We start from the raw sequence: 27,663 nt of genomic DNA, 5'->3' as shown, positions 1-27,663 counted from the left end.
CCACTTCTAAGCTGTGCAGTGATGGTGTGATGGTCGCCGTGGTTAAGCAGGTCCCTGTTTTTAACTGCAGTGTCGTTAGGAGCTGTGACAGTGGAGATGCAGCAGTGTTTTGCTGCAGGTTGTCCTTGTATGTCCAGCGTTGCCCATAGAGCTTGTGCTCTGCTTGCTGCTCTATGCCTTCTGCAGACTGGTTGTCGTGCTGCAGCACTCTTGGTGTGACCTAGAGAGGACACAGATAGCCTCAAACAAACCAGGCTGCTGAGAGCCTTGTCTAGAGGACTCTGGTGTCACTGTGAGCGAAGCCCTCCTTGAAAGGGCTACGAAATGGAAATGGTAGAAGTGTTTCTGGTGTCTCCATCTTCACCCCTGGCCTGTGGTCTGTTGCAGCTATTGATGTCACGTATTTGCTGGAGGAAGGATCGGGAAGAAAACTGAGGAGACGCACTCTGAGCATCCCGGATAGCAGCTTCAGAAAGTGATGTCACACGAGGAAGCCGTGGTCTGGAGGCTGCTACAAGGTCTGCTGAGGACTCGAGGGCAGGAGCCCAACTTCTTGTGCACCAGCCAAGGAAAAGAGGGCAGCAGCAAACTGACAAACTGACAAACAGTTTAGCACTTAGATGTCTGGGTTGGCAGGTCGCCCTGCCCTGCTCTGCAGTGCTCTTATGGTGTGTGTGTTGTTGGGCGTGCCTTGTATTGATGTTAGGTACTGAGAAAAACCTCGTGGTTCTTTGTCCAGGATGGTCAAATTTAATTTATTTTTGCTTGATATTCCCACTCAGCGGAAGAAAAAAAAAAAAAAAGAAAGAAAGAAAAAAGGATGGGGAGGTTCAGAAGGCTGAGGAGTGACACTGAGATGCCCCCCATGTCACCAGTTAACCCGTGATTGTATGAGATACTGCTGGCACCGCCGCTGCCGTATGGTGAACGAAACCCAGATGGGAGGGGAAGGCCCTTAAGGGCTGCCCTAAAGTCGTGGCCTCTGATTTGCACAAGTTCCAAGAAGTGAGAAACGTCCCTGAGTGTGCAGAGGGTGCACACGTGTACCTTTGGTCCCCTTTGGTCCCCAGAGTCCCGGTGGTGTAAGGCAGGAGGTGTTTGGTTGAGGCACTCGTTCTGTTCTGCATCGTGCAGTGATGGGAGGGAAGGGGTGGACAGGGAGGGGGCGGGGGGCGGGGGGGAGATGGGCTGTGATTTCTTTTCTTTTTCACTTTTGTTTTTTTCCTGCAGAGAGATTTTATAAAGCGGAGTCAGACCCTGACAACACCATTTGCTGTTGGTTCTTTTGCTAAGCCGTGGTTCTCGTGTGTCTCGTGTGTCGTGCGGATTTAAAACCTGTTAAAAGGAGAAGAAAAAAAACAAAACAAAACAAAACAAAAAAGAAAAAAAAAAAAAAGAAAAAAAAAAAAGGAAAACTGTCACTACATGAACCGTCAAAGCAGTATTCAGAGCGAGTAGTTGTCGTGAACTGTAGGATATTTCAACTGCTAACACTATTCTTGTGTTCTGGTTGTACAGCTTCAAACGTCCGTCTCTTAATTTAGGGGCAGTGTGTCCACACCTCCCCCCAACCCCGATGTGTTCAGCCAGAGGAGCAGCCACAGCACTGAGCCCTCCTGCATGGAGCACCGATGGGGCAGGCAAGGATTTGTGGCCCAGGGAGGGGGGGTGGGCACGAGCTGCCCCTCAGATGGCTTTGCTTTGTGTCTCTCAGACGTACACATGCATATACAGTCCTGTTTTCGGTGTTCTTCTAAGAAAACCCAGTTTTTAATGTGCCAAGTTGTATATATCTGCTGCGTGGATGTAAAGCAATACGGTAGTTACATGTTCCTTTTGAACGGACCAAGCTTGTCCTAATGTACATTCTTGTTATTATGATAATTATTTTACTCTTAGTGGAACATGACTCATTCCATTAACTTTTATGTGTTGGTTTAAAAAGAAAACAGGAAAAAAAGAAAAAAAAGAAAAAAAAAAAAAAAAGGAAGGAAGGAAGGAATAAAAATAAGGAGGGGGGATAAAAAGAGGGAAAAAAGGAGGGAAAAAAAAAAGAGGAGGGGGAAAAAAAGGAAGGAAAAAAAAGGAAGGGGGGAAAAAAGGAGGGGAAAAAAGGAAAAAAAGGAGGGGGAAAAAGGAGGGGAAAAAGGAAAAAAAAGGAGGAAAAAAAAAAGGAGGAAAAAAATGAAAGAAAAAAAAGAAAGGAAAAAAAAAGGAGGAAAAAAAAAAAAGAAAGGAAAAAAAAACCCTTTGAGAAAAAAAAAAATATTTTATTAAAAAAAGAAAAAAAAAAGAAATAAGAAAATAGTTTGGAATATTTTCTTACTGTAGAGAAGCACTGTACAGTCCCAGAACCCTGAGTATAAAATACTCGTGTGTGTCGTAGGAGAATCGCATGTCCAGCCCTTGAGTTGTCTCATAATTTAGTTTCAAACAGAAATCATTGTCTCCAATGGTGTTAAACACTAAAAAAAAAAAAAAAAAAAAAAAAGTTTTTAATGAATAAAGTGCGTACAGAAGCGAGGCATTAGCTCTGTCATTTTATCTTTCTTTTGTTGAAAGACTAAAAACAAAACGTTTTTTAGACAATCAAATGTTAGGTAAGTGCAAAGAATTGTTTTTTCTTACTGGTGTAGAAATTAATGACTTTTTTTATTTTTTCTGTTATTTTATAATAACGAGGAGGCCGCTGTGTCACCAGGATTGCTGTTCTGAGACCAGGAAGCACTACATTACTGCAAATAGATATGAACTCTTTAGTCTGCATGGGTGTAGGCTGTGTGATTGCTGAAAATAAATGCTGCTAATATATTTCCTTTTTACAAAGCATATCTAAATAGATCATTGTTTTGATGTTAATCTTTGTAAATTATGTATTACCAATTTTAACATTGGATGTAATTGCATAAAAAAAAAAAGGAAAAAAAAAAAAAGCCTGCATCTCGATCCTGAGAGAGTCTAGTATTAAATGGAAAATCTTTTCCTATCGATGGCTTTGTGGGGTGTTCTTTGGGGGGGTCTCACCTGCAGTCCCCCCCCCCTCCCCGCGGCGCCCTGCCCCCAGTAACGATGCTGGATGTGTCTCTTTCAGATCTGCATTGAGAGGGCAGCGATCACTGCTGGCTGTGCTCAGCCCCAGGCAGAGGGACAGCGTTGGTAGGCAGCAGGTTGGTACGCGTGGATGTGGGAGGTGGGGATCAGGAGCGGTGAGCAGGAGCAGGGAAGTCGTCCTGCCCTGTGCTCGGCTCTGCTGAGGCCTCACCTCGAGTGCTGGGTTCAGGTTTGGGCACCTCGGTGCAGGATGGACGCGGAGGGGCTGCAGCAGGGCCAGAGAAGGGCAGCGAGGCTGGGGAAGGGCTTGGAGAATGCGGGCTGTGGGGAGAGACTGAAGGAGCCGGGGCTGTTTGGTCTGGGGAAGAGGAGCGAGGGGAGACCTCACTGCTCTCTGCCAGTACCTGAAGGGCTGACAGCACAGCGGGGCTGCTCTGTTCTCACCGGGGACGGGACGAGGGGAAATGGGCTCCAGTTGTGCCAGGGGAGGTTTAGGTTGGCTGTCAGGAAGAAGAACTTCTTTACAGAAAGGTTGTTAAGCACTGGGATGGGCTGCACAGGGCGGTGGTTGAGTCGCCATGCCTGGGTGTGCTTACAAAGCACTTGGATGTGGTGCTCAGGGCCGGGATCGAGCAGAGGGCTGTTAGTCAGGGTAGGATGTCAGCTGCTGGTGGGACTCGATGATTTTAAGGTCTTTTCCAACCTGGGTGATTCTGTGCTTCTATTCTACAGGCAGCTGTGGCAGGTTGGTACACATTTGGGTGGTGAGAGGACAAGGGGGAATGGTTTGAAACTGAGACAGGGGAGGTTTAGGTTGGATGTTAGGAGGAAGTTTTTCAGCCAGAGGGTGGGGAGGCAGTGGAACAGGTTGCCCAAGGAGGCTGTGGATCCCCATCCCTGCAGGCATTCGAGGCCAGGCTGGATGTGGCTCTGGGCAGCCTGGGCTGCTGGTTGGTGACCTGCACACAGCAGGGTTTGGAACTGATGGGCATCGTGGTTCTTTTCCACCCAGGCCATTCTATGATTCTATGGGTCTCTCTGAGTCTCATTGAGTCTCCATGTGTCCCTACAGGGGATCTGTGGGTCCCTATGGGGTCCCTATGGGTCTCTTGGTGACCCTGCACACAGCAGGAGGTTGGAACTGATGGCCATCGTGGTCCTTTGCAACCCAGGCCGTTCTGTGATCCTGTGGGTCTCTCTGAGTCTCGATGGGTCTCTGTGTGTCCCCGTGGGTCCCTATGGGGGATCTGTGGGTCTCCATGGGAATCTGTGCGTCCCTATGGGTCTCTTGGCGACCCTGCACACAGCAGGAGGTTGGAACTGATGATCACTGTGGTCCTTTTCAACCCAGGCCAGTCTGCAATTCTGATTGCTGTGGCAGGTTGGTACGTGGATCATTTCACCTCCACAAGCAGTGCCTGCTTCCAGAATGCAGAGCCCAGGCACTGCTGTCAGCACCACGTGTGCATCTCAGTCAGCACAGCGTCAGAGCAGCGGTGTCACACACATGGTCTGAACCCAAAGCAATATTCCCCCCCCATTACCTAAAGAATCATCTAGAAAGATGAGGAGGTGTTGGGAGTGTCAGCAGGACGAGGGGAATGGCTGGAAGTGGAGGGAGGGCAGCTTTCAGCTGGCTGGCAGGGGGAAGTTGTTTGCTGGGAGAGCGGGGAGGTGCTGGAACAGCTGCCCAGAGAGGCTGTGGATCCCCGTCCATCCCTGGAGGTGTTCGAGGGCAGCAAGGATGGGGCCCTGGGCAGCCTGGGCTGCTGTGAGACGTGGAGGTTGGTGGCTCTGCATTGGTGTGGGGTTGGAGCTTCGTGATCCTTGAGGTCCCAACCCAAACTGTTCTGTGATTCTGTGCTGCTTGGCCACGTGGAGCACAGAGTGCAGCAGCAGAGATGGGGGTTGGGAGCACTGCATCCATTTGGGGTCCTTGGAGGCATCTCCAGCCCTGCACTCCCTGACGCTGCTGATGCCAATGGTCCCCACAAATCCTCCTTTAGGGACTTCCTGGGGTTCAAAAGTAATTTCTGGGGATAAATTGCTTTTTTGGGGAATAGCATGTTGAGGATTCGTTCTGATGTAACTCAGTTTTTCTTTCCATTTCCTGGCCTCTGTGGCGTTGTTACAATGCCGTGCTTGTCCCATACCCTTGCATTGTCTCTTTTAAGCCACAGGTACCACGCCATAGGTTTAGTGCTTTAAAAAACAGTAATTGAAGAAGTACCTGGATTATCTCCTGCTGCTTTGACCTCATTTCAAAGTCCAGAGGCATTCAATCAAACCTACTTAGGGCAATCCAGATAACATTCCAATTAACATGTAGCATCCCTCGTCTAAGAGCAAAAATTCCAGAGAGATAAATGAAAATGAGAACAGAATAAAAACAGATCAGCTTTATCCTCAAAGCAGGACGCTGCTTGTGTGCTCAGCTGTGGCTCATCTGCCACCGAAATGGAATGGGGGCTGCTCAATGCGCTGGGAGCAGGGAGCGCAGCCTGGCCAGGGCTGTGTGCCTGGGGTGGATCCCACAGAGCCCCCCGTGCCGCCATCTCCCTCTTCTCACCCTGCATATCCACATACCAGGGAGCCCCATACGCATCGCAGTAGTTGGGTGCAAATTCACAAGTCAGGAGAAAAAACCCTGAAATCCCCTCACTCGGAACAGCACCAGGTTTGACTCGGAGCAAACCACGGGACCCTCTGCTGGTGTTGCACGGGGAAGGGCTCACCTGAGCAGCACGCAGAGCCCAGCTGCACGAGGGGACCTGCAGCAGAACAAACCCACAGACAGCAGAGCTTCAAAGCAAACACAGCCACCCTTTGGAACTGGGCTTTTTCCCAGCCCTGCGCCCGCACTGACCGCGGCACCGAGCACACGTGAGTCACAGCCTTTATTTCCCCTGGAATTAAGCATCTTCCCGTGGTCACAACTATTTACACAGTGTTGGGACAGCACAGGGGTGGTTGGGGCCGGCCTGGGCCAGCAGCCCTGCAGCAAAGCGGGGCACACGGTGGCAGTGATGGGACACGATGGCACAGAGACGACGGCACGTGGGACTGAGAGTAATGCGCGGGGATGGGGACCCTGCTGGCCCTCACACGTGGGCAGCAGCTGAGAGAACGCAAACAAGAGCAGATCCCAACGAGGGGCTGTGGTGAGGTGGCAGCAGGGCTGTGACAACAGCCACAGGAGGTGACTGCAAGGAGCAGCGGGCCGGCACTGCAGCGAGGAGCCCTGCAGAACATCCAGCCCTGGAGGTGGTGGAGATGGGGCGGGGATGGCACTGCTGCAAGCTCAGCTGCTTCCTCACGTCTCCTCCTCCTCCTCACAAAATCAGAGACGTGTAGCCCACAGGAACTAGGCCAGTGCTGTTTCCATGGCAGCAACGGATCCAGTCTTCATCCACGGTGGAGAGCAGCTGCAGAATGTCCCCTTTTTGGAAGCTCAGGTGACCGTCAGCAGCACCGGTGTGGTCACACAGCGCCCGGACCGCTCTGCACAACAAACCCATTGGAGATTTGCGCCCCAGAGACCCCCCTCAAAAAACAACCAACCCACCAGCAGTTTTTCCAGCCCCAAGCAGAGCCCTGCATCACCTGTGGGACTGCGGTGAATCAGGCAGCTTCTTCTCAGGCTGTTCTGGAGCACGGCTCTTCTCAGCCAGCCCCTTCACCACCACGGCCAGGACACGGGAGCTGGGCGCCAGCCAGCTGGAAGGTCTCCTGCACAAAGCAAAGGAAGCCACAAGCTCATTTGGGAACGCTTTTCCTACCCAGCTATAGCCACCATATGGAAAAGACCAGGAGACAGCGAGTTGCTGGGGCTGTGAGTGGGTGTGCATGCAGTTGGATGGGACGAGGCATTGTGCAGTGATGGGGACATGGAAATTCTGCTCCTGACTGCATCCCGGAGTAGGTGCCATGGTGTGTGTGCAGGCCAAGCAGGCTTGTCAGGCCAACAAGCTTAGTTCTGGTGATCTGGGAGCTGGGGAGGACCACGATAACACCGCTGAGCCACAGCAATGAGCTCCTGCTGCTCCCCCACCCCTGCCTGCCCCACTGGGTCTCACCTGGATCTCACTGAGATGGCGTCAGGGCTGGGAGGGGAGCTCCTGGCAGAGGGGCTGCTGGCTCCGAAGAGTCGGCCCAGCCAGCTGCCCCTGTCAGGGCCAGGACTGCAGGCCCCTGGGTCAGGAGGTGCTGCCTGGCTCCTGCTTGCACCAGGCTGTGGAGAAGCAGCCAGAGGTTTCTCCCCAGCAGCTGGACCAGTTGGTGGGAGGGCTGTTCCAGTGAGCAGGACGAGGTCTTCGGGGGAAGAGGTCCCAGAGGTGTCAGCACTGCTGCTGGAGTGGGGACTGGAGAGTTCAGGGATAGCTTTGGTCTGAAGCAGCTGCAGCTCAGTGCTTTTAGGCTCTCTCGGAGGGGTTTGGGGTCGAGCTGCCTGGCCAGGGCTGGGATCCCCCGCAGCCGTCCGCAGCTTTGTCCACCAGACGAAGGGGAACCTTTCCTTGCTGGGAGCCGTGTAAATTCTGGAGGCCTGGCTCAGCTGGGCCCACCAGCTGCTGGGGCCAGCCCCTGTATCCCAAGGGCCTGCCTCGGGCCTGACTGCCCCCGGGAAGCTGTCAGCTCCAAGGAAAGCACGGCTGAGCTGGTCGCCCCAACGCAGCACGTGCTGGAAGGTCTGCTGCAGGGCAGCTCCCACCTGCGGTCCGGGCAGCGGGCTGTGCACAGCTGCTTGGCAGTGGGACCGTGGGCTCTCTTCTGCTGCAGGTGCCCTCCCCAGAGTATCGGGGGGCAGCTCGTCTTCCAGGCTGGCCCCCGTGGCGCCGCTTTGGCCCTCCAGTGGCTGCGAAGCCCCCTGAGCAAAGTGATGGGCAGGAGATGGGGGTGACTCCATCCGACGAGACAAAGGCCTGATGTCCATGGAGAGGTGATGGTGCTCGAAGAGCAGGTCGAGGTGGAAGGTCAGCACCGAGAGGGGCTGGATGAGCAGCAGCAGTTCGTCAGCAAGATGGGGGAGAGGGCCTTGGCTCAGAGCAAAGAAAGCCGTAGGAAAATACAGCACGGAGATGACACCTACAAAATATGGACAGCACTGTAGGGCTGGAAAATGTCCCCATCCCTTACCCAAAGAACCCTCCCATCCCAGCAGGTCAAAGAGGGTTTTACTGGTTCCAAACTGGTCGCCCCCATTGCCTTCATCCAGTAGGGCAGCCATGGAAATCAATGCCCTTGTCCACTGTGGAAGTTGTGGCCAAGCTTTGTGTGTGGGACGGGTACAGGAGGTATCACCCTGGCTCTACAAACACACTGTGGGTCTCGTGATGTGCTGGGGGGCATCGCGTCCTACCTGGGCTATTCTGCAGGTGTGAGACCCACTGCTCCAGCTGCTTCGTACTGGACAAAGTAAAAGAAACCCAAGTTAGAGGTCCCTGGACTCCACTCCAGCCTGCCGTCACAGCAAGGGCAGCCTGGGCCAGCACTCACTTCAAAAGGCCAAGGATGAAGGCATGAAACTTCTGCCTGGTGCTGCTGAGCGGGGTCAGCCCGGCCACACGCCAGCACAGGTTGTGGAGAGAGCGGGTGTTGGGGCCTGTGTGATACAAAGCACGCAGAGAATCAGTGCTCTGGGTACAAACCCTCCCCAGACAGTGGCCAGGCAGAAAAAGGGCTCCAGGCATTCCGAGGTGCTTGTCCCAACCTCTCCCCACACTACCTGTCTTCACGGAGGCTTCCACCACGCTCCAGGGGGAGTTCCTCCTCTGTCCTGTGATGACATCCTTCTGGAAGGGCTTCAGCCCGTCCTCCACCAGACCATAGAGTGCAGGGCACAGGGTGTGCAGCAGCAGGTAGCCCACGTCAGGGCTGAGCCAGCTGTCCCCCAGCTGAGCCTAAAGGCAGGAGGCAGAGTGTGTAGAGACAGGGAGAGAGGGGAGGGAAGAGATAATGGGATCCTTCCCACAGAGCTCCTTCTGGTGAACTCCAGAGATGGGGAATGGGGGTATGACAACACAGAGCCACTGCCAAAGCCCCCAGAGCCCTTCCTCCCTTACACCCACACCCCAGCTGGGCCCTCACCTTCTGCACCAGGTTCCGTGCAGAGCTGAAGTGGGCGATGACTTTATCCACAGCGGTGCTGACAGCAATCAGCAGAGCTGACAGGAAGGAAAATGTCAATGCACTCAGACACACCCCAACCCACCCCACGGCCCGGACAGACCATGGGGAGTGCGGGGTGTCCCTGTGGGGCCCTGCAGCATCTCAGGGCTGCGAGGGGGCTGTGATTAAGGCAGGGGGAAGGGGCACAGGCTGCAATGAGGTTCCCATAGGTCTCAGGAGGTGCCTAGGGGCCACAGGAGATGGCTGTAGGCTACAGGAGGTGCCCGTGTTTCTCAGAAAGTGCCTGCAGGCCTCAAGGGGTGTCTGTAGGCCTCAGAAAGAGCCTGCAGGCCTCAAGGGGTGTCTGTAGGCCCCAGGAGATACCCATAGGGCTCAGGAGGGGCCCACAGGCTTCAGGAGGGGCCCCTAGGCCTCAAGGGGTGCCTGTAGGCCTCAGGAGAAACCTGTAGGCCTCAAGGGAGGGCTGCAGGCCTCAGGAAGAGCCAGTAGGCCTCAGAAGGGGCCCGCAGGCCTCGAGGGGCGCCTGTAGGCCTCATGGGGTGCCCGTAGGCCTCAGGAGGAGCCCATAAGGCTTCAAGGGGAGCCCGTAGGCCGCAGGAGCTGCCCCTCCGCGGGCCCCGCAGCTCCGCCCACCCGCCGCTCCCAGCCCTCCGCGCCGCAGGGCCCCGTTACCTTTCTTCTGCTCCGCCAGAGCACCCCGCCGTCCCTCTGGGCCGTCCCCGTGGGGCTGCGCTGCGCCCGGAGCTCCGGCGGCGGGTGGGGAAGGCCGGGCTGCGGGGAGAGCCGGGGCTTCAGGGAGGGAGCGGGGCTGCGGCGGGCCGAGGGGGCACCCACCGCGCCGGGAAGCGGGGCCGGGGCCGGGCGGGGGCAGCTCGCTCATGGAGCCGGAGACGGCGGGGAGGGGAAGGGCGGAGGGGTGCGGGGAGGGCAGGGCCGGGCACGGCGGCACTCGGGGCCCGCCCAGGGCATTTCCCTGCGGGTCGGATGGGAAGAGGAACGGGGGAGAATGGAGGACGGGAGGAGGGGGGAGGGCAGCCCCACACCCCGCGCATCGCCTCTGCTTCCTGAGCAGCCGCCGCCGCAGAGCTGAGGGACGGGGAAATGAGAGCGGCTCGGCCCCGTCCGGCACAGAGCAACGGAGCAGTGACAGAGGCGTTGTGCCGACACCAGGGGTTGTACCCACCCGAACATCGGCCCCGTGCAAAGCCCGGGCCCTGCAGCCCCCCGTGCCCCAAAGTTCTCCCACCCATCCGCTGCCATGGCTCAGCGCCCCAAAAACGGGCATCCCCAGGGCTGGCTGCGGCTCTTACCCTCTTGATGCATCTCCTTCCCGTGCTCAGCCTCTCCCGACCCCCGGGGGTCCCCGCCGGACCCCCCACTCCTCCAGGTCCGGGTGTCGCAGCCGAAGCGCTCCCCAGGGCGGCTCTGCGTGGGCAGCTCTGCATCCCGCGGCCGTCCCTCCGCGATGGGCTGCAGTGCGGGTCGGGGTCTCCTCCGTGCCTGGTGGTTCTCGGGGGGTGCTGGCAGCCGCCCCCCCAGCACTGCAGGTGATACCCAGCTGGAGCCGCTCGACCCCCCCGGGGGTGGGGGTGGGCGCTGCGGGGCCGTCGGTTTGGGTTTGTTGGAGGCACTGCGGTAGCGCAGCTCCTTGAACGTGGTGATCTCCCTCTGCACGGAGCTGGAAGGTTTCACCCCCCAGTCCTGCTGGGGCTGCGTCGGGTCCCGGCTTGCGGTGCTGGGCAGGAGCTCGCTGTGGGGCGGCAGCTCGGTGTCGGGTGAGAAAACAATCAGCCAGTCTCTTCGGTCCACCCTGGCTGGGATGGGAGCGGTCCCGACGGTGTTCTTCTTCCTCTTCTGGGCGAGCTCGTGGAAGGAGGTGATGTTCTTCTTGGCTGCGTCCCTGCAGAGCTCGGCGCTGGGCTCGGGTGCTGCTGGCCTCGCGGGCAGGGCGGGCCGTTCCGCTCCGTGCCCGTTGAGGAGCTGCAGCCGCCTCTTGGGCCGCGGTGGGATGGGGGGAGGAACGCTGTTCAGCCGCGGTTTGGGAGCGCTGCTCAGGTTCTGCTCCCAGCTGCACGGCACAGCCGGCGCCGGTGGTGCAACACTGGGGTCGGGCAGGGGGTTGCAGTTGGGGTCGAGGTCGATGGAGCTGTCTGTGATCTGCTGCACGGCTGTGCCGGGAGAGGTTGCGTTGTACTGCGAGTCGAGCGAGCTGCTGCTGCAGAGGCTGTCGGGGCTCTCTCCGATGAGATCCTCCTCTCCCTGGAGCACTGCTGGGTTGAGGTTGGTGTCTCTTCCATCTCCTGCCCCAGGCAGCAGCTGTGCATCTTCTGCAGGAGCTGCGCTGGGCGGCTCTGTAGGGGATTGGGACCCTTCTGCCGAGAACCCCCTGTAGTACACAGACACCGGGGACTCATCCAGGCTGAAATCCGAGCAGCTGCTGACCGAGGAGGAGGTGGAAGGCGGGTCGCAGGGGGAAACCACCTCCTCCCCATCCTGCAGGCGGGGGAAATCCTCCGGAGCCGCCTGGTTCTGCAGGCCCAGCGTCACGGGCAGCTCGGCGTGGGATTCGCAGCAGTGACATTTCAAGGAGGGATTGTTGGAATTGGCGTCTACTTGCTCACAGCTCTCCCGACAGCTGCTGCAGCACTTCTGGTCCCCGAGCCCCGCGGTGTCCCGAAGCTCCGGGTGCCGGGAGAGGTGCAGCCCCAGGGAGATGTGCTGCAGGTGGATGTGGTTGAGGTTACACAGCAGCCCTTTCTTCGGTGCCAGCATGACGCCGATCCTGCTGGGAGCAGCGGGGCTCCTCGCAGAGCCGCACGGCGGTTCGGCTCACACCATCCAGCTCCTCCCAACGCCGAGGGCCTTTCCGTGCCTTGACAGCAGCGCAGACCTGGAGGAGAACCGACACGGAGAAGGGATGCGGCCGCTGATCGGGGAGGCACCGAGCGGGGATGGGTGCGGGGCCGCAGCGCCGGGATCGCTCCGGCAGGCAGGGAGCGGCTCCGGCAAGGAGAAAACGCCCTTGAAACGTCAACCGGAGCCGCCGCCGTCCACCGGCCACGGGAGAGGAGCCCCGGGAGGGCTCTGAAGACGGAGCGTCGCCGGGCAGAGGTCCGAACCACGCGGGAGGAACCCCGGCCGCAGCCGTCACCGCAGCGTGCCGCATTGCTCCGAGCGTCCCGATGCTGCAGCGCAGCGCCGCGGGCGGTTCGTGCCCTCGCGGGGCCCCATCTCGGAACAAAACCCCCCCAACTCAACGCCGGGCCCTGAGACCACCCTTCCCGCAGCCCCGGAACCCGCAGGGGAACCCCAGCCCCCCCTCCCCAGCCCCGCTCACCGCTCCGCGTTGCGGCGGCTCCGGGCTCTGAATGCGGCGGGGAGGAGCCGAACCGAACCGCCCGCCCCGCTGAGCGCAGCCCCCGTCGGGGGGGGGGTGGATGGAGGGGGTGGGGGGAGCGATCCGCCCTCAGCGCCGCATCGCCACGACCAGAAGAGGCAGAACAGCAATAAATTACGTTTATTGACACACAGACTGACGGCACCGAGAGACCCGCAACCCCGGAGATAACGGGCTGGGGGAAGCACCGGGCCCGGGGCTGCAAAACCACCGAACGCAGAGTGCAGAGCGCAGAGCCATTGCCGGCCCCCATCCCTCATTTCTGGCGTTTGTAGATTTTCCGTGCCAGACCGAGGAAGATCTCCTTGGGGAGGCGGTTCGAGTGCTTCTCAATCAGCTCCTGCAGGCGCCGGTAGCTGCTCTCCTCGTATTGCTGGAACGCAGCCCTCATCCCCACGGTCTCATAGAGTTCCTTCACCTTTGCCACCCTCTCGGGCTCCTTACGGCCATAATTCTCCTGCAAACACAGCACTGTGAGGTCGAGGGGCTGCGTGGGGCCTCTGCAGCTCTGTGTGCTGTGGGTTCAATAAGGCCAAGGGCTGCAGTGGGGTCGGGGCAATCCCAGGTGTTGATACGAAGGGGAAGATCTGGAGAGCAGCCCTAAGGAGAAGGACTCGGGGTCCTGGTGGATGAGAAGCTGGATGTGAAGCAGCGGTGCGTGCTTCTAGCCCTGAAGGTGAACTGTATCCTGGGCTGCATGAAAAAAGGGGAGGCCAGCAGGGATGGGGAGGTGATGTCCCCCTCTGCTCGGCTCTTGTGAGGCCCCATCTGCAGTGCTGTGTCCAGGGCTGGGGCCCCCAGCACAGGAAGGACGTGGAGCTCTGGGAGCGGGTCCAGAGGAGGGTAATAAGATGGTGACAGGGCTGGAGCAGCTCTGCTGTGAGGAAAGGCTGAGGGAACTGGGCTGGTTCAGCTTGGAGAAGAGAAGGCTGCAGGGAGACCTGATTGTGGCCTTCAGTGCTTGGAGGGAGAGGATAAACAGGAGGGGAACGGCTGTTTGTGAGGGTGGGTGGCGACAGGACGAGGGGAACGGTGTTAAAGTGAGACAGGGGAGGCTTAGGTTGGGTATGAGGAGGAAGTTTTTCAGCCAGAGGGTGGGGAGGCACTGGAACAGGTTGCCCAAGGAGGCTGTGGATCCCCATCCCTGCAGGCATTCGAGGCCAGGCTGGATGTGGCTCTGGGCAGCCTGGGCTGCTGGTTGGTGACCTGCACACAGCAGGGGTTGGAACTGATGGCCATCGTGGTCCTTTGCAACCCAGGCCGTTCTATGAGTCAATGATTCCATGGGTCCCTATGGTGCCCTGTGGGCAACTGTGGCACCCTATGGATCCCTATGGCACCCTGTGGATCCCTATGGCACCCTGTGGATCCCTAAGGCACACTATAGGGTCTTATGGCACCCTATGGATCCCTATGGCACCCTGTGGGTCCCTAAGGCACACTATAGGGTCTTATGGCACCCTATGGATCCCTATGGCACCCTGTGGGTCCCTAAGGCACACTATAGGGTCTTATGGCACCGTATGGATCCCTATGGCACCCTGTGGGTCCCTAAGGCACCCTATAGGGTCTTATGGCACCCTGTGGGTCCCTAAGGCACCCTATAGGGTCTTATGGCACCCTGTGGGTCCCTAAGGCACCCTATAGGGTCTTATGGCACCCTATGGATCCCTATGGCACCCTATAGGGTCTTATGGCACCCTGTGGGTCCCTATGGCACACTACAGGGTCTTATGGCACCCTATGGATCCCTAAGGCACCCTATAGGATCTTATGGCACCCTGTGGTTCTCTGGGCAGCCTGGGCTGCTGGTTGGTGACCTGCACACAGCAGGGGTTGGAACTGATGGCCATCGTGGTCCTTTGCAACCCAGGCCATTCTATGAGTCAATGATTCCATGGGTCCCTATGGTGCCCTGTGGGTCCCTAAGGCACACTATAGGGTCTTATGGCACCCTATGGATCCCTATGGCACCCTGTGGATCCCTATGGCACACTATAGGGTCTTATGGCACCCTATGGATCCCTATGGCACCCTGTGGGTCCCTAAGGCACACTATAGGGTCTTATGGCACCCTATGGATCCCTATGGCACCCTATGGGGTCTTATGGCACCCTATGGATCCCTATGGCACCCTGTGGGTCCCTACGGCACACTATAGGGTCTTATGGCACCCTATGGATCCCTATGGCACCCTATAGGGTCTTATGGCACCCTGTGGGTCCCTACGGCACCCTATAGGGTCTTATGGCACCCTGTGGATCCCTATGGCACCCTATAGGGTCTTATGGCACCCTGTGGGTCCCTATGGCACCCTGCAGGGTCTTACGGCACCCTGTGGTTCTCTGGGCAGCCTGGGCTGCTGGTTGGTGACCTGCACACAGCAGGGGTTGGAACTGATGGCCATCGTGGTCCTTTGCAACCCAGGCCATTCTATGAGTCAATGATTCCATGGGTCCCTATGGTGCCCTGTGGGTCCCTAAGGCACACTATAGGGTCTTATGGCACCCTATGGATCCCTATGGCACCCTGTGGATCCCTATGGCACACTATAGGGTCTTATGGCACCCTATGGATCCCTATGGCACCCTGTGGGTCCCTAAGGCACACTATAGGGTCTTATGGCACCCTATGGATCCCTATGGCACCCTATGGGGTCTTATGGCACCCTATGGATCCCTATGGCACCCTGTGGGTCCCTACGGCACACTATAGGGTCTTATGGCACCCTATGGATCCCTATGGCACCCTATAGGGTCTTATGGCACCCTGTGGGTCCCTACGGCACCCTATAGGGTCTTATGGCACCCTGTGGATCCCTATGGCACCCTATAGGGTCTTATGGCACCCTGTGGGTCCCTATGGCACCCTGCAGGGTCTTACGGCACCCTGTGGTTCTCTGGGCAGCCTGGGCTGCTGGTTGGTGACCTGCACACAGCAGGGGTTGGAACTGATGGCCATCGTGGTCCTTTGCAACCCAGGCCATCGTATGATTCTATGATGGGGGCTGGGCTGTACCTCCAGGAGCTGCCGCTGCTCCGGTGTGACGCGCTGCAGGCACTGCACCACCAGCCAGCTGCACTTGTTGTCCTGGATGTCTGTGCCCACCTTCCCCGTGAGCGCCGGGTCCCCAAAGCAGTCCAGGTAATCATCCTGCACGGGGATGGGAAGCTCAGCTCAGCCCCACAAGTGCTGTGCAACACGTGGGGTGAGGGGAGGAACGGCTCCCACCTGGATCTGGAAGTACTCCCCCATCTCCAGCAGGATGGCTTTGGCATTCTCATGTTCTTCCTTACTGTCAATCCCAACCTCAGAACGGGGCAGAGAAAAACAAAAAGCTTTCAGCATCTGTTTTTTTACGCCTTAATGTTCTGTAGCACCCGCCCCGCTGGTCGGAGTGGTGCTGAGTGTTTGCAGCCCAAGCCCTTCCTGCAGAACTCACCATATACATGGCAGCAGCCACGGGGAGGTAGAAGGAGTAGAAGGCAGTCTTGTACTTAACGATGGCTTTGTACCTGTGGTGGGGGGTGGTGCTCAGTGGGAAAGGCCCTCAAACTGCTGCTCGGCACAGCAGGGCCAGCAGGAGGAAGGCAGAGTCTCCCTCTGAGCCACCACCAGGTCCTGACACTGAGGTTCGTTGCCCAAAGTCTGCCAGATTGGGAGCCGCCTGTCTGCTCTGCAGCCTGGAAGGGACAGCAAGCAGAGCCAAGCAGAGCCAGGCCAGCATTGCCATCCCCTTCGGTTTCTTTACCTCTCCTCACTGAATTGACTCAGATCCACTTTGGAAATGGGAGCTGTGATGAGGTCCAGCATCTGCCCGAGTTCAGTCTGGTAGGCGGTCTGAAGAAGAAGGATTTATTCACTCAGTCCCCGTGAAAACAACAAAACCCCCCATTTCCAGCCCAAACTCAGCTCCTCCCGTGCCTGGAGGAAGGACACGGCCCAGGACTCGAGAAGAAGCCTGAGATGTGGGGTGGGTCAGCCCCAAGGAAAGCCTGGGGGTCCCGGGGGCCTCACCTGCAGGAAGAGCTCCAGCAGATGCACGTAATACGGCTGCTGCCCGCAGTATTTCTTCAGCATTCTGTACACAGAGGACTCAAGGAGGAAGGCATCATTGATGGCATCCAAACCGATCCCCTCCTGCACCGGGGGGGGGGAAACGAAGCGGTCACAGCCCAGCCAACCCCGCAGCCCCCCCAGGCTGAGGGCAGCCCCCACCGCTCCCACCTTCTTATACCAGCACAGCTGCCCCCGGCGCGTCAGGGACTGATCCATGATATCATCAGCCACCAGGAAGAAAGCCTGGAACTGCACGAGATGCATTGGGGGGTTGCTGGGGGGCGGAGGGACCCCAGCGCAGCCCCAACCTGCAGCACAGCCTTCAGCTGAACGCTCACCAACTCGATGCACCAACCCACGGCCAGAGCGCACCGCAGGCTCTCAGCATCCTTCTGCCCTGGCCCCGACAGCTCCCGGAACGCAGCCACCACCGTCAGCCCTCGGTTGCATTTCCCACCTGGAGCGTTGTACTGCAGAACCTGCGGGGAGGGGCGGTCAGAGGGGGTGGAGCTGAGAACTGCAGCTCCCAGGGCAACCGGTCCCAGCGCCCAGGGGTCCCAGCGCCCAGGGGTCCCAGCGCCCAGGGGTCCCAGCGCCCAGGGGTCCCAGCGCCCAGGGGTCCCAATACCTGCTGCTCCCAGTCTCGTCACCCACTGATCCCAGTACCTACCGGTCCTGGCACCCACCAGTCCCAGTATCTGCTGCTCCCAGGGCACACCGATCCCAGCACCCACTGGTCCTGGTGCCCAGTAATCCCAGTACCCACCAGTCCTGATACCTCCAGTATCTACTGATCTCAGTAACCACCAGTCCCAGTACCGACCAGTCCTGAAAAATGCCAATCCCAGTACCCACTTGTCCAATACCTGCTGGACCTCACACCTGCTGCTCCCTGTTACCCACTGCTCCCAATACTCGCCGGTCCCAGTACCTGCTGCTCCTGGAACCAACCAGTCCCAGCACCAACCAGTCCCAGCACCAACCAGTCCCAGCACCAACCAGTCCCAGTACCCACGATCCCAACCCCCCCCACATCCTCACCTCCTTCAGCCGCGCCACAGCGTCTCCCACCTCCGGATGCCCGATCCCTTCCTCCGTCAGATCGCGGACGACCTGCGGGAAGAAACCCACGAACTCCTCCCGCTCCCCCTCGGCGCTCATTGCGATCTCGACGCGCTCAGCCCCGTCCGCTCAGCGCCGCTTTTTGCCCCGCGACCTTCACGTGCGTTCCGCCCGGCGCCGCGCGGGGCATTCTGGGACTCGTAGTTCTCAACCGAAGCGGCGCGGCGCGGTAACGCCGCCGTCGGACCGCCACTCCCAGAGTGCCACGCGCGGGGAGGAGGCGGTGCCTGGCGCACCTGGCGCCTGCGCTGATTGGACAACTCTATCGTATGAGGATGGGTCCAAGGAGGCTGAGCCAATAGAAAAGCGGGGAGGGCGGGATCGAGGCGTGTGATTGGTGGAGAGAGCGAATGGAGCGAGGGCCCGGCCGGGGCGCGGGGGCGCGGGGAGGGTGGGGTCGGCGCCGCGGGGCGGTGGGGGCGGATGGGGGGGAGGGCACCCAAAGGGGAGGGGGGTCACCCAAAGGGGGGGGCACCGCCGCCACCCCCCTTTGCCCCCCCGCCATTGGCGCTGTGCTGAGCCGCCGTAATCCGCTCAGCTCAATCATTGCCGCTGTAATCAATCCGTGCCGCGCGTTAATCCCCCCCCCAGCACGAGGATGGGGCCGGGGGGCTCCGAGCGGCCCGAACCTCCGCGCGGGGGGGGGAGTGAAGGGATGGACTTTGGGGGGGGGGGTGGAAATGGCATTTCCACGTCATCGCCCCGTGGGTTTCGGGCATCGCCGTCGGTTTTGGCTCCGAGCGCTTCGCTGTCATCGAATAATCGAATCAGAGCGATATCGTTAAGCGGCTCCGAGCGGAGCCCAACCCCCCCCTGCGACCCCCCCGCGAGACCTCCGTTAATCTCCGCGGTGCTGAAAGTCCGCTCTGCAATCAGCGCTACCGACTTCCTTCCCCCCCCCCCCCCTACCCCCCCCCCCGGCCGGGTTAATTGGGAGAAGGGGAAAATGACCACAGATTAAACACATTAATCCCCGGAGCCCAAACTGGGGGGGAGGGGGGCACTGCTGCTCTGCTCCAACCCGAGGCCGAGGAGGGACGACCCCCAACATATCCATATCCCCCCCCCAGGGGTCCCCATGGGTTCTGTGCTGCAGGTGATGGGACCCGATGGGACCCATTTCTCCCCCCCCCCCCTCCCCCCGCGCTGAAGGAGACCCCGCAGCCCGGCTCCGAATCTCTCTTTATTATGGAAACCCATTATGTACAACCAGCAAAAAAATAATAATAATAAATAATAATAATTAAAAAAAAAAACGCTTTGAAATTCTCTGCGATATGAAAACTACAAGCTCTGTACAGCGACTGCCGCCGGGGGGGGGGGGGGAGGAAGGGGGTGGTCTTTGGTGACGGCTCACGCGTAGCCCTCATCCCGCCCCCCCTCCCTTCCAAACCACCCCATAGGGTCGGGGTCCCCCCCCCCCCCCCCGGTTTGGGATGCTCTCCCGTGGCTCTCGGTGGTCGGTGACCGGAGCAGCGCTGCGGGGAACCCCCCCACGAGGACCCCGGTGTGGCACAGCGCAGACCCCTACCCGAGGGGCTGCGGGAGGCGCCGACAGCGGGGATGGAGGGGGGGGGGGGGGCGAGGAACGGGGGGTTGGATGGGATGGGGAGGGGGATTTAAGTCCGTGAAAAAAAGGCAGTGTTGGACGTCCCCTCCGACCGCGCTGCCCCATCGCAAACGGGGCGGGGGGGGGACGGGAGGATTCATTTTGGAGGAGGAGCGCACGGAGGGACGCGACCCCCACCCGCTGCGTGGGTCCGCTGAGCGGCAGCCGAACCCCGGAGCGCAACGAAAGCAGCGCGGGGGGGGTGGGGGGGTCGGGAACACAACTCTAATCGGGACTGCTAACACGGCGGAGCCCAAAGCGACGACGAAGCGGAGCTCGGCTGCTCGGCGGAGCCACGATTCACACTCACACGTTGCTGGCTGTTGGCTCGGGGGGGGGGGGGGGGCGGTCGGATGTGGGGTGCGGTGCGTCTCGCCGCATCCCCGGCCCCACGGAACGGAGGAGCGGCACCGGGAGCAGCCGCTCATCCCCGGCTCGGCGCTGCGCTGCTCCGAGACCGCCGGCTCCAGGCACGCGGTCCCGGTGTGTTCGGGGGGGGTCCCGGTCCTGCCTGGCCCCAGGCACTGCTCCCCGACCCCCTCTGCTCTCAGCCCCTCCCGTCCCAACCAGCCGGGCAGCTCTGTGGGGCTGGAGGAGGGGATGTGTGGGTCTGGCATCACCCCGGCCCTGGGTGCGGGGGAACGCACGGAGGGTCCCGGCCCTGAAGGAGACACGCGGGCAGCTGGGACCCCGCGGAGGATTTGGGGTGAGGGCTGTGCCTGCAGGAGGACGGGCCTCGAGGGGCAGCGATGGAGCAGAGTCCCAAAGGAGAGCCCCCTCCTCAAAAACCCGGCGCTGCCGCAGCCCCGCTCACCTCACCGCCCCTCCGACGCCGCCGGGTCTCTGCCGGTCGCTCCGTTCCCGCGGGGTTCACATGTTGGACGGCAGTTTGGGTTTCCCCGTTTCCACTTCAGGGCTGAAGGCCACGGAGCCCTTACGGGAGGGAGCCGCCGCCGGGCGGGACGCCGACACCGGGGACTGCGGGGCGGGAGCTGCGGCCGCGGGGCGGTTCGGCTGCGCCGGGGATCCCGAAGGCATCTGCTGCGGGTGCGGGACCCCCGGACCCGGCTTGGAGAGGAGTCCGGAGACCGAGGGGGAAGACCTGCGGGCCAGGTTCCCCGCGGATTTCCTGCCCTGCTGCAAGGAGCTGCCGTCTGCTTGCTGGGCGACTTTGTTGGGCAGGGAGGGCTGCGAGGCAGAGAGGAGGCGGACGTCCTGCGTGAGCCGCCCGACGGGCAGCCCGTGGATGCTCCGGTGCTTCACCAACTGCTGAGGCTGCATCAGGAGCGAGATGTGGGAACCGGTGGCTCTGGACAGGCTGTAATGGAGAGTCCTCCCCGCCGGTGGCTCCGAGCTGGGGGAAGGGGCTCCCGCCGCCTGCTGCAGCAGGGAAGTGGAGACGGAAGCGCCGCGGGACTTGGAGAGCTGGGGTTGGGGTCCCGCCGCCGGGGGCTGCTTGGCCGCCATCTCCCCCTTCTGCCCCACGCGTGGGGGACCCTGAGCCCCGAGGCTCGGCCGCTGGACGCCGCTTTCCAGGGGCACCTGGGACTGCAGCATGGGAGAGGACGGAGAGGCGGCGGCGGGCGTCTGCAGGTGGGACGGAGCCCCGGATGGGGAGCTGACAGAGGAGGGCCGAGAGCCCCCCAGGCTGGGCTGGGAGCGACGCACCGGTTTGGTCAGCAGCGTGGCCTCGGGGGAGAGGGGGCTGGAGATGGAGGAAGGAGGCAGGAAGATGTGGGCCTGCAGGCTGTGTTGGTGAGTCAGGGCGATGGCCACGTTGGTGGTGGCGGCGGCCGTTTGCAGCGGTGCGTGAACCAAAGGCTCCCAGATCACCGGTTTGCCGCTCAGTTCCCGGCCCAACGTCATCTGCTGCAGCTCCTGGATGTTGTGAGCCACGTCCTGGTCGTGTTTCACGATCTGCTGGATCATCTCGGTGTTGATGGGCCCCGCGCTGTGCTCGGCGCGCTTGCGGAGCAGGATGGAGTTTTTCTTGCCTGGGGGAGAGGAGAGGCGGTTGGTGTCAGTGAGACAAAGCGCTGCTATCGGAGGCACCATTTGGGGGTGCGGAGGGGAGGGGCAATGAATCTTCGCTGGGTTTAGGGGCCGAGGCTTTGGGGAGGGTCCTGGCTTCAGCGCTGAGGGAGAAGTAGGAGCAAAGCCCCGACCCCAAAGGCTCCAGGATGCATCTTGGGGTCGCGGTTCCACTTGTCCTCAGCAGGAGAAGGGGGATGAGGACGAGCAGTGGGACGATGCCAGCAGCACAGATGCGAGCAGGGAGGGCAGCACAGCCCAGCGCAGCCCATCAGAACTCCCCAGATCCCACCTGGCAGCAAAGCAGACCCCTCCAGGTGGGCTCCAGCCCCCCTCCTCATCGCTGGACGCCTCTGGAGCAGATGTAGGGGTTTGGGGTTGCTCCTCACCTATGCGGTCCAGGCGGTCCATGGCCACGGTCTCGAAGGCTCTGCGCATCATGGGGTATTCCTCCAGCACCTCGTTGAAGTTGTCCACAGACAAGGAATAGAGGCGGCAATACGTGTCGGCTCGCACGCTGGCCGTCCGCCTGCCCCGCGTCAGCAGGCAGATCTCTGCAGAGAGAGATTTGGGGGTGAGGGGGAACGAGGGGCTCAGCACCGGCACAGCAGCCCCCCGTTCCTGCATGGAGACAGAGAGCAGCGCCAGGAGCTCAGACAGACACAGCCACAGGGCTCCCATTTCCCTCTGCTCCCACATCCCGTATTGTCGGAGAGGGTCCAGAGGAGCACAGAGATGAGCGGGGGGCTGCAGCACCTCCCTGCAAAGCCAGGCTGGGGGAGCTGGGCTCGTTCAGCTGGAGAAGAGGAGGCTGGGGGGGAGCTGAGTGCAGCCTGCAGGACCTCAAGGGAGCCACAAACAGGAGGGGAGGCAGCTCTTGGGAAGGGGAGATGAGAGCAGGACGAGGGGAATGGCTGGAAGTGGAGGGAGGGCAGCTTTCAGCTGGCTGTCAGGGGGAAGTTGTTTGCTGGGAGAGCGGGGAGGTGCTGGAACAGCTGCCCAGAGAGGCTGTGGATCCCCGTCCATCCCTGGAGGTGTTCGAGGCCAGCAAGGATGGGGCCCTGGGCAGCCTGGGCTGCTGTGAGACGTGGAGGTTGGTGGCTCTGCACACAGCGTGGGATTGGAGTTTCGTGATCCTTGAGGTCCCTCCCAACCCAAACCATGCTGTCATTCTGTGATCCCCTCACCCCCAAAGTAGGAGCCGTCGGACAGCTTGGTCTCCTTGTTGCCCTTGGTGAGGATGCTGACCACCCCGTGCTGGATGAAGTACATCTTTTTGCCCACAGTGCCCTCACGGATGATGAAATCCCCAGGCTGGAAGACCTCGAAGCGCAGCTTGGTTAGCATGGCAGTCACAAAGTTGGGGTCAGCATTGGCAAACAGCGGCATGTTGGCCACCAGGTTGCGGCAGTTGAAGTTGATGATCTCCTGTAAGGCGAGGAGCAGCTCAGTGGGGACACAGCCCGGCCCAGCACCGACCCCACAGCCCTCCTCCCCCAAGGGCCAGCCCTGCACCTCTTTGAGCGGCTCGCTGAGCTCCCCCAGGATGTTCTCCTCGTCGAACATCTTGCCTTGGTAACGATGCTCGTAATACTCGTGGATACGTTGGCGGGTGTCCCCGGGCAGCTTGTGGAAGGACATGTACTGCTCCACCTGCTTGTACTGCGGGGACAGCACAGAGCCACGTTGGGATGTGTTGGGATGAGGGCACCGTGATGGGGCTCAGGAGATGCCCACCCCACAGCTCCCACCCCAACGGGTCCACGCAGACCCCAGGATGGAGGGCAGGAGTTCACCCCTACCCTGGCGTCATCCCAACCCTGGGAGCCCATAGAGTCAGAGAATCACCCAGGTTGGAAAAGACCTTAAAATCATCGAGTCCCACCAGCAGCTGACATCCTACCCTGACTAACAGCCCTCTGCTCGATCCCGGCCCTGAGCACCACATCCAAGTGCTTTGTAAGCACACCCAGGGCTGGCGACTCAACCACCGCCCTGTGCAGCCCATCCCAGTGCTTAACCACCTTTCTGTAAAGAAGTTGTTCTTCCTGACAGCCAACCTAAACCTCCCCTGGCACAACTGGAGCCCATTTCCCCTCGTCCCGTCCCCGGTGAGAACAGAGCAGCCCCGCTGTGCTGTCAGCCCTTCAGGTACTGGCGGAGAGCAGTGAGGTCTCCCCTCGCTCCTCTTCCCCAGACCAAACAGCCCCGGCTCCTTCAGTCTCTCCCCACAGCCCGCATTCTCCAAGCCCTTCCCCAGCCTCGCTGCCCTTCTCTGGCCCTGCTGCAGCCCCTCCACGTCCATCCTGCGCCGAGGTGCCCAAACCTGAACCCAGCACTCGAGGTGAGGCCTCAGCAGAGCCGAGCACAGGGCAGGACGACTTCCCTGCTCCTGCTCACCGCTCCTGATCCCAGCCAGTATGCCGTTGGCTTCTTGGCCACCTGTGCTCACCGCTGGCTGAAGCTCAGCCCACCGTCCATCAGCACACCGAGCTCCCTTTCCATCAGACAGCCTTCAGCCGCTCCTCCCCAAGCCTGGAGGGGTGCCTGGGGTTGCTGTGCCCAAAATGCAGGACCCCACACTCGGCCCTATTGAAACTCATCCAATTAACCTTGGCCCATCGCCCAGATCCCTCCGTGGTGCCTTTCTGCCCTCAGGCAGATCAACATCCCTCCCAGTTTGATGTCGTCCATCCTGCCGCTCTCCCCAATTCCTGAGCGCGCACCAAGGACGGGCATCCTGCATTTTGGGTTCTCGACCCCGTCGTGACAAAACAAACCCCCCAGTGACGGGGGCACAGCCCAGGCCCCCCCGCTGACCTTCTCCTGGTATTGACGGCGGGACGAATCCAGCGACTGGATGAGGGCTGTGGCGTGGCCGATGAACATGGCGTAGCAGGTGGCACCCACAATCATGCTCAGCATCGTCAGCCAGACGTCGGTCATCCCCTCGGGTGCCTGCTGGCCGTAGCCGATGCACAGCATGTGGCTCATGGCCTTGAACAGAGCATGTGAGTACTGCTTCCCCCAGGAGTCGTTCTGCAAGGAGAGGGAGCAGCTGGAAGGAGCTGAGCCCCCCCCCCTCCCCCCCTCGGTGCCCCTCTTCAGAGCCTGGACCCCCGAGCATCCATGGGAATAAAAGCATTTGATGCAACCCGAGGGCGCAGCTCTGCACTCGGAAAGACATCGGGACAGGTTCTGGGGGGTTCCCAGACACGAAACTCCTTTGATCCAACTCCAGCAGCAGCCAAGATAGGAACAGGATGAAGGAACGGCACCAAATCGCCCCGGTGCTGCCATCCACGGGGGTCCGGGCAGCTCCAACCCTTGGGAAGCATTTGGAGCATTGGGGACTCACCACCATGCGGTTGATGGAGACCCAGCAGTCCTCGGGGAAATCCTGGAGCATGGGCACCAGGAACTGCAGGCAGCCGTCCCAGTGGCACAGCAGCAGCATCATGCCGATGAGGTTGAAGATCCTCACCACGGCGCTGGCCAGGTCGTACGTCATGTGAAAGATCTGGGAAAGGGGAGGGAGAGGAGCTGCAGAGAAAACACCTCTGTACCCATAGCCAGGGATCCCCGACCAACACCAGGACCCCCAAAAAGGGGTCTGAGACCCCCGGGGGGGGGGGGGTCCCACCTCCTCCCATTGGTGGATGTAGCGGATGAGACGTGAGAGGCGCAGCAGGCGCAGCAGGCTGAGGATTTTGGTGAAGCGGACGATGCGAAGAGCGCGGGCTGTTTTATAGACATCAGAGTCCACCTGCGTCTCCAGATCGACGATGAGGAAAATGTAATCGACTGGGATGGAGGAGATGAAGTCGACCAAGAACCAACTCTTCAGGTATTTCATTTTGATGGTGTGGGGATCCAGGATGATCTCCGTGTTGTCCTCCACCACGATGCCCGTTCTGAAGTTCAGGACGAGGTCAGCCAAGAAGAAAGTGTCCGAAAGGACGTTGAAAACAATCCAGGGAGGGGTGTTTTCGTCCTTGAAGAAGGTGATGCCCACGGGGAGGATGATCAGATTGCCCACCATCAGCAGCAGCATGATGAGGTCCCAGTAAAACCTGCGGAATGAGGTGAGAGAACAAATCCGGGATCAAAGTTTGAGCCCAAACCCATCGCAAAAATGAGAGCTCGGGGCTTAGAGGGGTTTAGAGAGAGCTCAGCTGGTGGTGCAACGAGGGCAGGAGCAGTGGGGTGGCACAGGGACTCGGACTTGGGGGGGGGGGGTCTGCATGGACCCCACGCAGCCTTCGGTCCGAGCCCGATTTGTGCTGATGCTCTGCATCCCCATCCACGGGTAAACGCAGCTCGGGATCCCAAAAGGAAAGCAATGTGTGCGTCCCACATCCTCTGCTCTGCAGTGGGGCGGGGGGGGGGAGAAGAAATCGCAGCACCGAGGGTCCCGCTGTGTCGTTCCCTCCCCCCCCCCCCCGGAAGGGGCTGGGAGTCCACCGGGGGCCACGGGTGGATCGCTGGGGGGGAGACGGAAAGGAAAACCTCATCCCCCCCCCCCAGCAGAGCCGCCGCCGCCGCCGGGAGCTCCTGACTCAGATTTCGGCTTAAGCTCTTTAGGGCAGCGCCCGTCCGTCCTTCGCTCGGTGTCAGAACGGGCACGGCTCGCTCCGCACGGCCTCGTGTCTCCCGGTAATGTGATCAACCGCGGCGTAATCCCGCCCGCTCGGCTCCGAGTCACCTTCAGCGTTTAGGGATCACCAACTTTAGGGCCGTTCGATGGGGCTGGGAGGCCTCGCAGTTCTCCGTGCCGTGGAGATGCGGATCCGCTACAGGTGTCGGGGCCGCGGGTCGGGCCGGGGACGTCGCCGGTGTCACGGCTCGTTTTGGGAGATGGCAGCACGGCCGCTTCGCATCCCGTACGGAGCGCCCACCCCATATGACTCAACATCCCCGTGACGCCCGGGTCCTCCCCCCGCGGTCGTCCCCGCGCTCTCCCGGTGTCACGGAGCTCCAGGCCCCGCTCCCGGGATGGAGCCCACGGTGCTGGGCGGGGCCGCATCCTCAGATGGAGGATGGGAGCAAAGCCCGGCGACCCTCGGCTCCTCCTCGTCGGGGGACGAGGGGCGCCCACCGGGGAGCCCCGAGGGACCGGGAGGGGACGAGGCACGGGAAACTCGGCCGAATCGTTTGTGGGGCTGCGGCAGCGGTGGGGACGCGCTCAGCGCAGCTCTCGGTCAGGAGGCACGGCGGCACCGGTCGCTGAGGGGGAAGCCGCCGCTCGGCGCCGGTGTGGGGATGGGGCAGAGCGGAGGGAGCCCCGCACTTGTTGCCCCGGTGAGGCGGAGAGCGGCGGGACCGCCTTCAGCACCACGGATAGCGGCGGCGGTAACGGGCGCCGGGATCGGGACCCGGTGCGGCGCCGAGGCCCGGCGGGGGGAGCGGATCCCGGGTCCCACCTGAAGTCGCTGTAGGGGTGGATGATCCATGCACCGGCCGACTTCACCCGCTGCCGCTCGATCTCCACGGCCCGGTGGCTGCCGAACATGCGCAGCGAGAACTTGTTCACGGCGGGCTGCAGCATGGCCCCGAGCTGCCGCTGCACGAAGGTGCCCGTTCCCGTTCCTGTTCCCGTGCCGGTTCCCGTTCCTGTTCCCGTGCCCGTTCCTGTTCCCGTTCCCGTGCCCGTTCCCGTGCCCGCCGCCGCCGCCTCGCCCTCCGCCACGATCTGCTCCGCCGGAGAGGCCGCGCCCGGAGCCCCGGCGGTCGTCCCCGCTCCGCCGCGCCCCGCCGCCTCCCCATCCAGCACCGGCGGCTTCTCCCGGGGCTCGGGGCTCCGGCCCGGTGCCGCGTCCATCCCGCCGCCGCCGCCGCCGCCGCCGCCGCCGCGCTTCACGTTTCCTTCAAACGCCCTTGCCCAGGCGCCCTGCCCGCCGCCCCGCCGCACATGCCCGGCCCCGGGCGGCCTCACGCTCGCCGCCCCCCGGGGGTTCGGTCACCGGCTGCGTTCTCTCGCCGTGCCCTCGGCTCCGGCCCGCCGCCCGCCTGTTGCGCACGCCCCTCAGCTTGCGCGAATCCAGACCCCGCCGCCAGCGGAGAATCTCCGGCGGCACCGGAGCGGCGGCACCGAGCAGCGAGGCCCGGGCAACGGCGGCGGCGGCGGCGGCGGAACGGGACCCCGCGGCGGGCGGGGCGGGGCGGGGCGGCGCGGGCGGGGCGGCGATGGGCGTGGTCTAGCCGAGGCTACGCCCACACCCAACCTACGGTCCCGCCTACCGCCGCCGCCGCGTGACGTCACGCGTGC

At 61.0% G+C, this 27,663-nt stretch overlaps 4 protein-coding genes across 7 annotated transcripts in view; 1 reads left to right on the top strand and 3 right to left on the bottom strand.

The window, feature by feature from the left end:
• Positions 1 to 2,990, top strand: part of ASH1L (ASH1 like histone lysine methyltransferase) — a 41,852-nt gene extending 38,862 nt beyond the window's left edge. For 2 of the 3 annotated variants that reach the window (XM_085209696.1, XM_085209698.1), the window contains exon 28: positions 388 to 2,990. In XM_085209696.1, coding sequence (XP_085065822.1) covers positions 388 to 479 — 92 coding nt within the window. In that variant the 3' untranslated portion in view covers positions 480 to 2,990. The remainder of the gene's footprint in view (positions 1 to 387) is intronic. The other variant, XM_085209697.1, reaches the window with a different exon arrangement.
• Positions 2,991 to 5,931: 2,941 nt separating this feature from the next.
• On the bottom strand, positions 5,932 to 12,605 carry RUSC1 (RUN and SH3 domain containing 1). Of its 2 annotated transcripts, XM_085209702.1 has the most exons (10): positions 12,515 to 12,605; positions 10,488 to 12,067; positions 9,850 to 9,948; positions 9,136 to 9,212; positions 8,774 to 8,948; positions 8,545 to 8,650; positions 8,408 to 8,454; positions 7,128 to 8,133; positions 6,655 to 6,780; positions 5,932 to 6,552 (listed from the first exon to the last, which is right to left on the bottom strand). In XM_085209702.1, exons 2-10 carry the CDS (start codon positions 11,947 to 11,949, stop codon positions 6,384 to 6,386), a joined length of 3,267 nt encoding a protein of 1,088 aa, XP_085065828.1. In that variant the 5' UTR covers positions 11,950 to 12,067; positions 12,515 to 12,605; the 3' UTR covers positions 5,932 to 6,383. The 2 variants fall into 2 exon arrangements, with proteins under 2 accessions (XP_085065828.1, XP_085065829.1); XM_085209703.1 differs by lacking the exons at positions 5,932 to 6,552; positions 6,655 to 6,780 and adding an exon at positions 6,806 to 7,042.
• Positions 12,606 to 12,679: 74 nt separating this feature from the next.
• FDPS (farnesyl diphosphate synthase) lies at positions 12,680 to 17,913 on the bottom strand. Its single transcript, XM_085209739.1, has 9 exons — positions 17,675 to 17,913; positions 16,972 to 17,112; positions 16,802 to 16,882; positions 16,592 to 16,714; positions 16,326 to 16,414; positions 16,017 to 16,089; positions 15,806 to 15,883; positions 15,593 to 15,727; positions 12,680 to 13,031 (listed from the first exon to the last, which is right to left on the bottom strand). The coding sequence occupies exons 1-9, from the start codon at positions 17,792 to 17,794 to the stop codon at positions 12,831 to 12,833; spliced, it is 1,041 nt and encodes a 346-aa protein (XP_085065865.1). The 5' UTR covers positions 17,795 to 17,913; the 3' UTR covers positions 12,680 to 12,830.
• A 1,270-nt stretch (positions 17,914 to 19,183) lies between these two features.
• Positions 19,184 to 27,653, bottom strand: HCN3 (hyperpolarization activated cyclic nucleotide gated potassium channel 3). The gene is made up of 8 exons (XM_085209594.1): positions 26,819 to 27,653; positions 25,039 to 25,468; positions 24,754 to 24,915; positions 24,216 to 24,434; positions 22,911 to 23,057; positions 22,583 to 22,823; positions 21,785 to 21,949; positions 19,184 to 21,358 (listed from the first exon to the last, which is right to left on the bottom strand). Exons 1-8 carry the CDS (start codon positions 27,214 to 27,216, stop codon positions 20,235 to 20,237), a joined length of 2,886 nt encoding a protein of 961 aa, XP_085065720.1. The 5' UTR covers positions 27,217 to 27,653; the 3' UTR covers positions 19,184 to 20,234.
• Between the last annotated feature and the right edge of the window lie 10 nt (positions 27,654 to 27,663).

This window comes from Meleagris gallopavo, chromosome 27 (assembly GCF_905368555.1).
Source record: "Meleagris gallopavo chromosome 27, MGAL_WU_HG_1.1, whole genome shotgun sequence".
NCBI lineage: Eukaryota > Metazoa > Chordata > Aves > Galliformes > Phasianidae > Meleagris > Meleagris gallopavo.
This window is presented reverse-complemented; position numbering and strand designations above follow the sequence as displayed.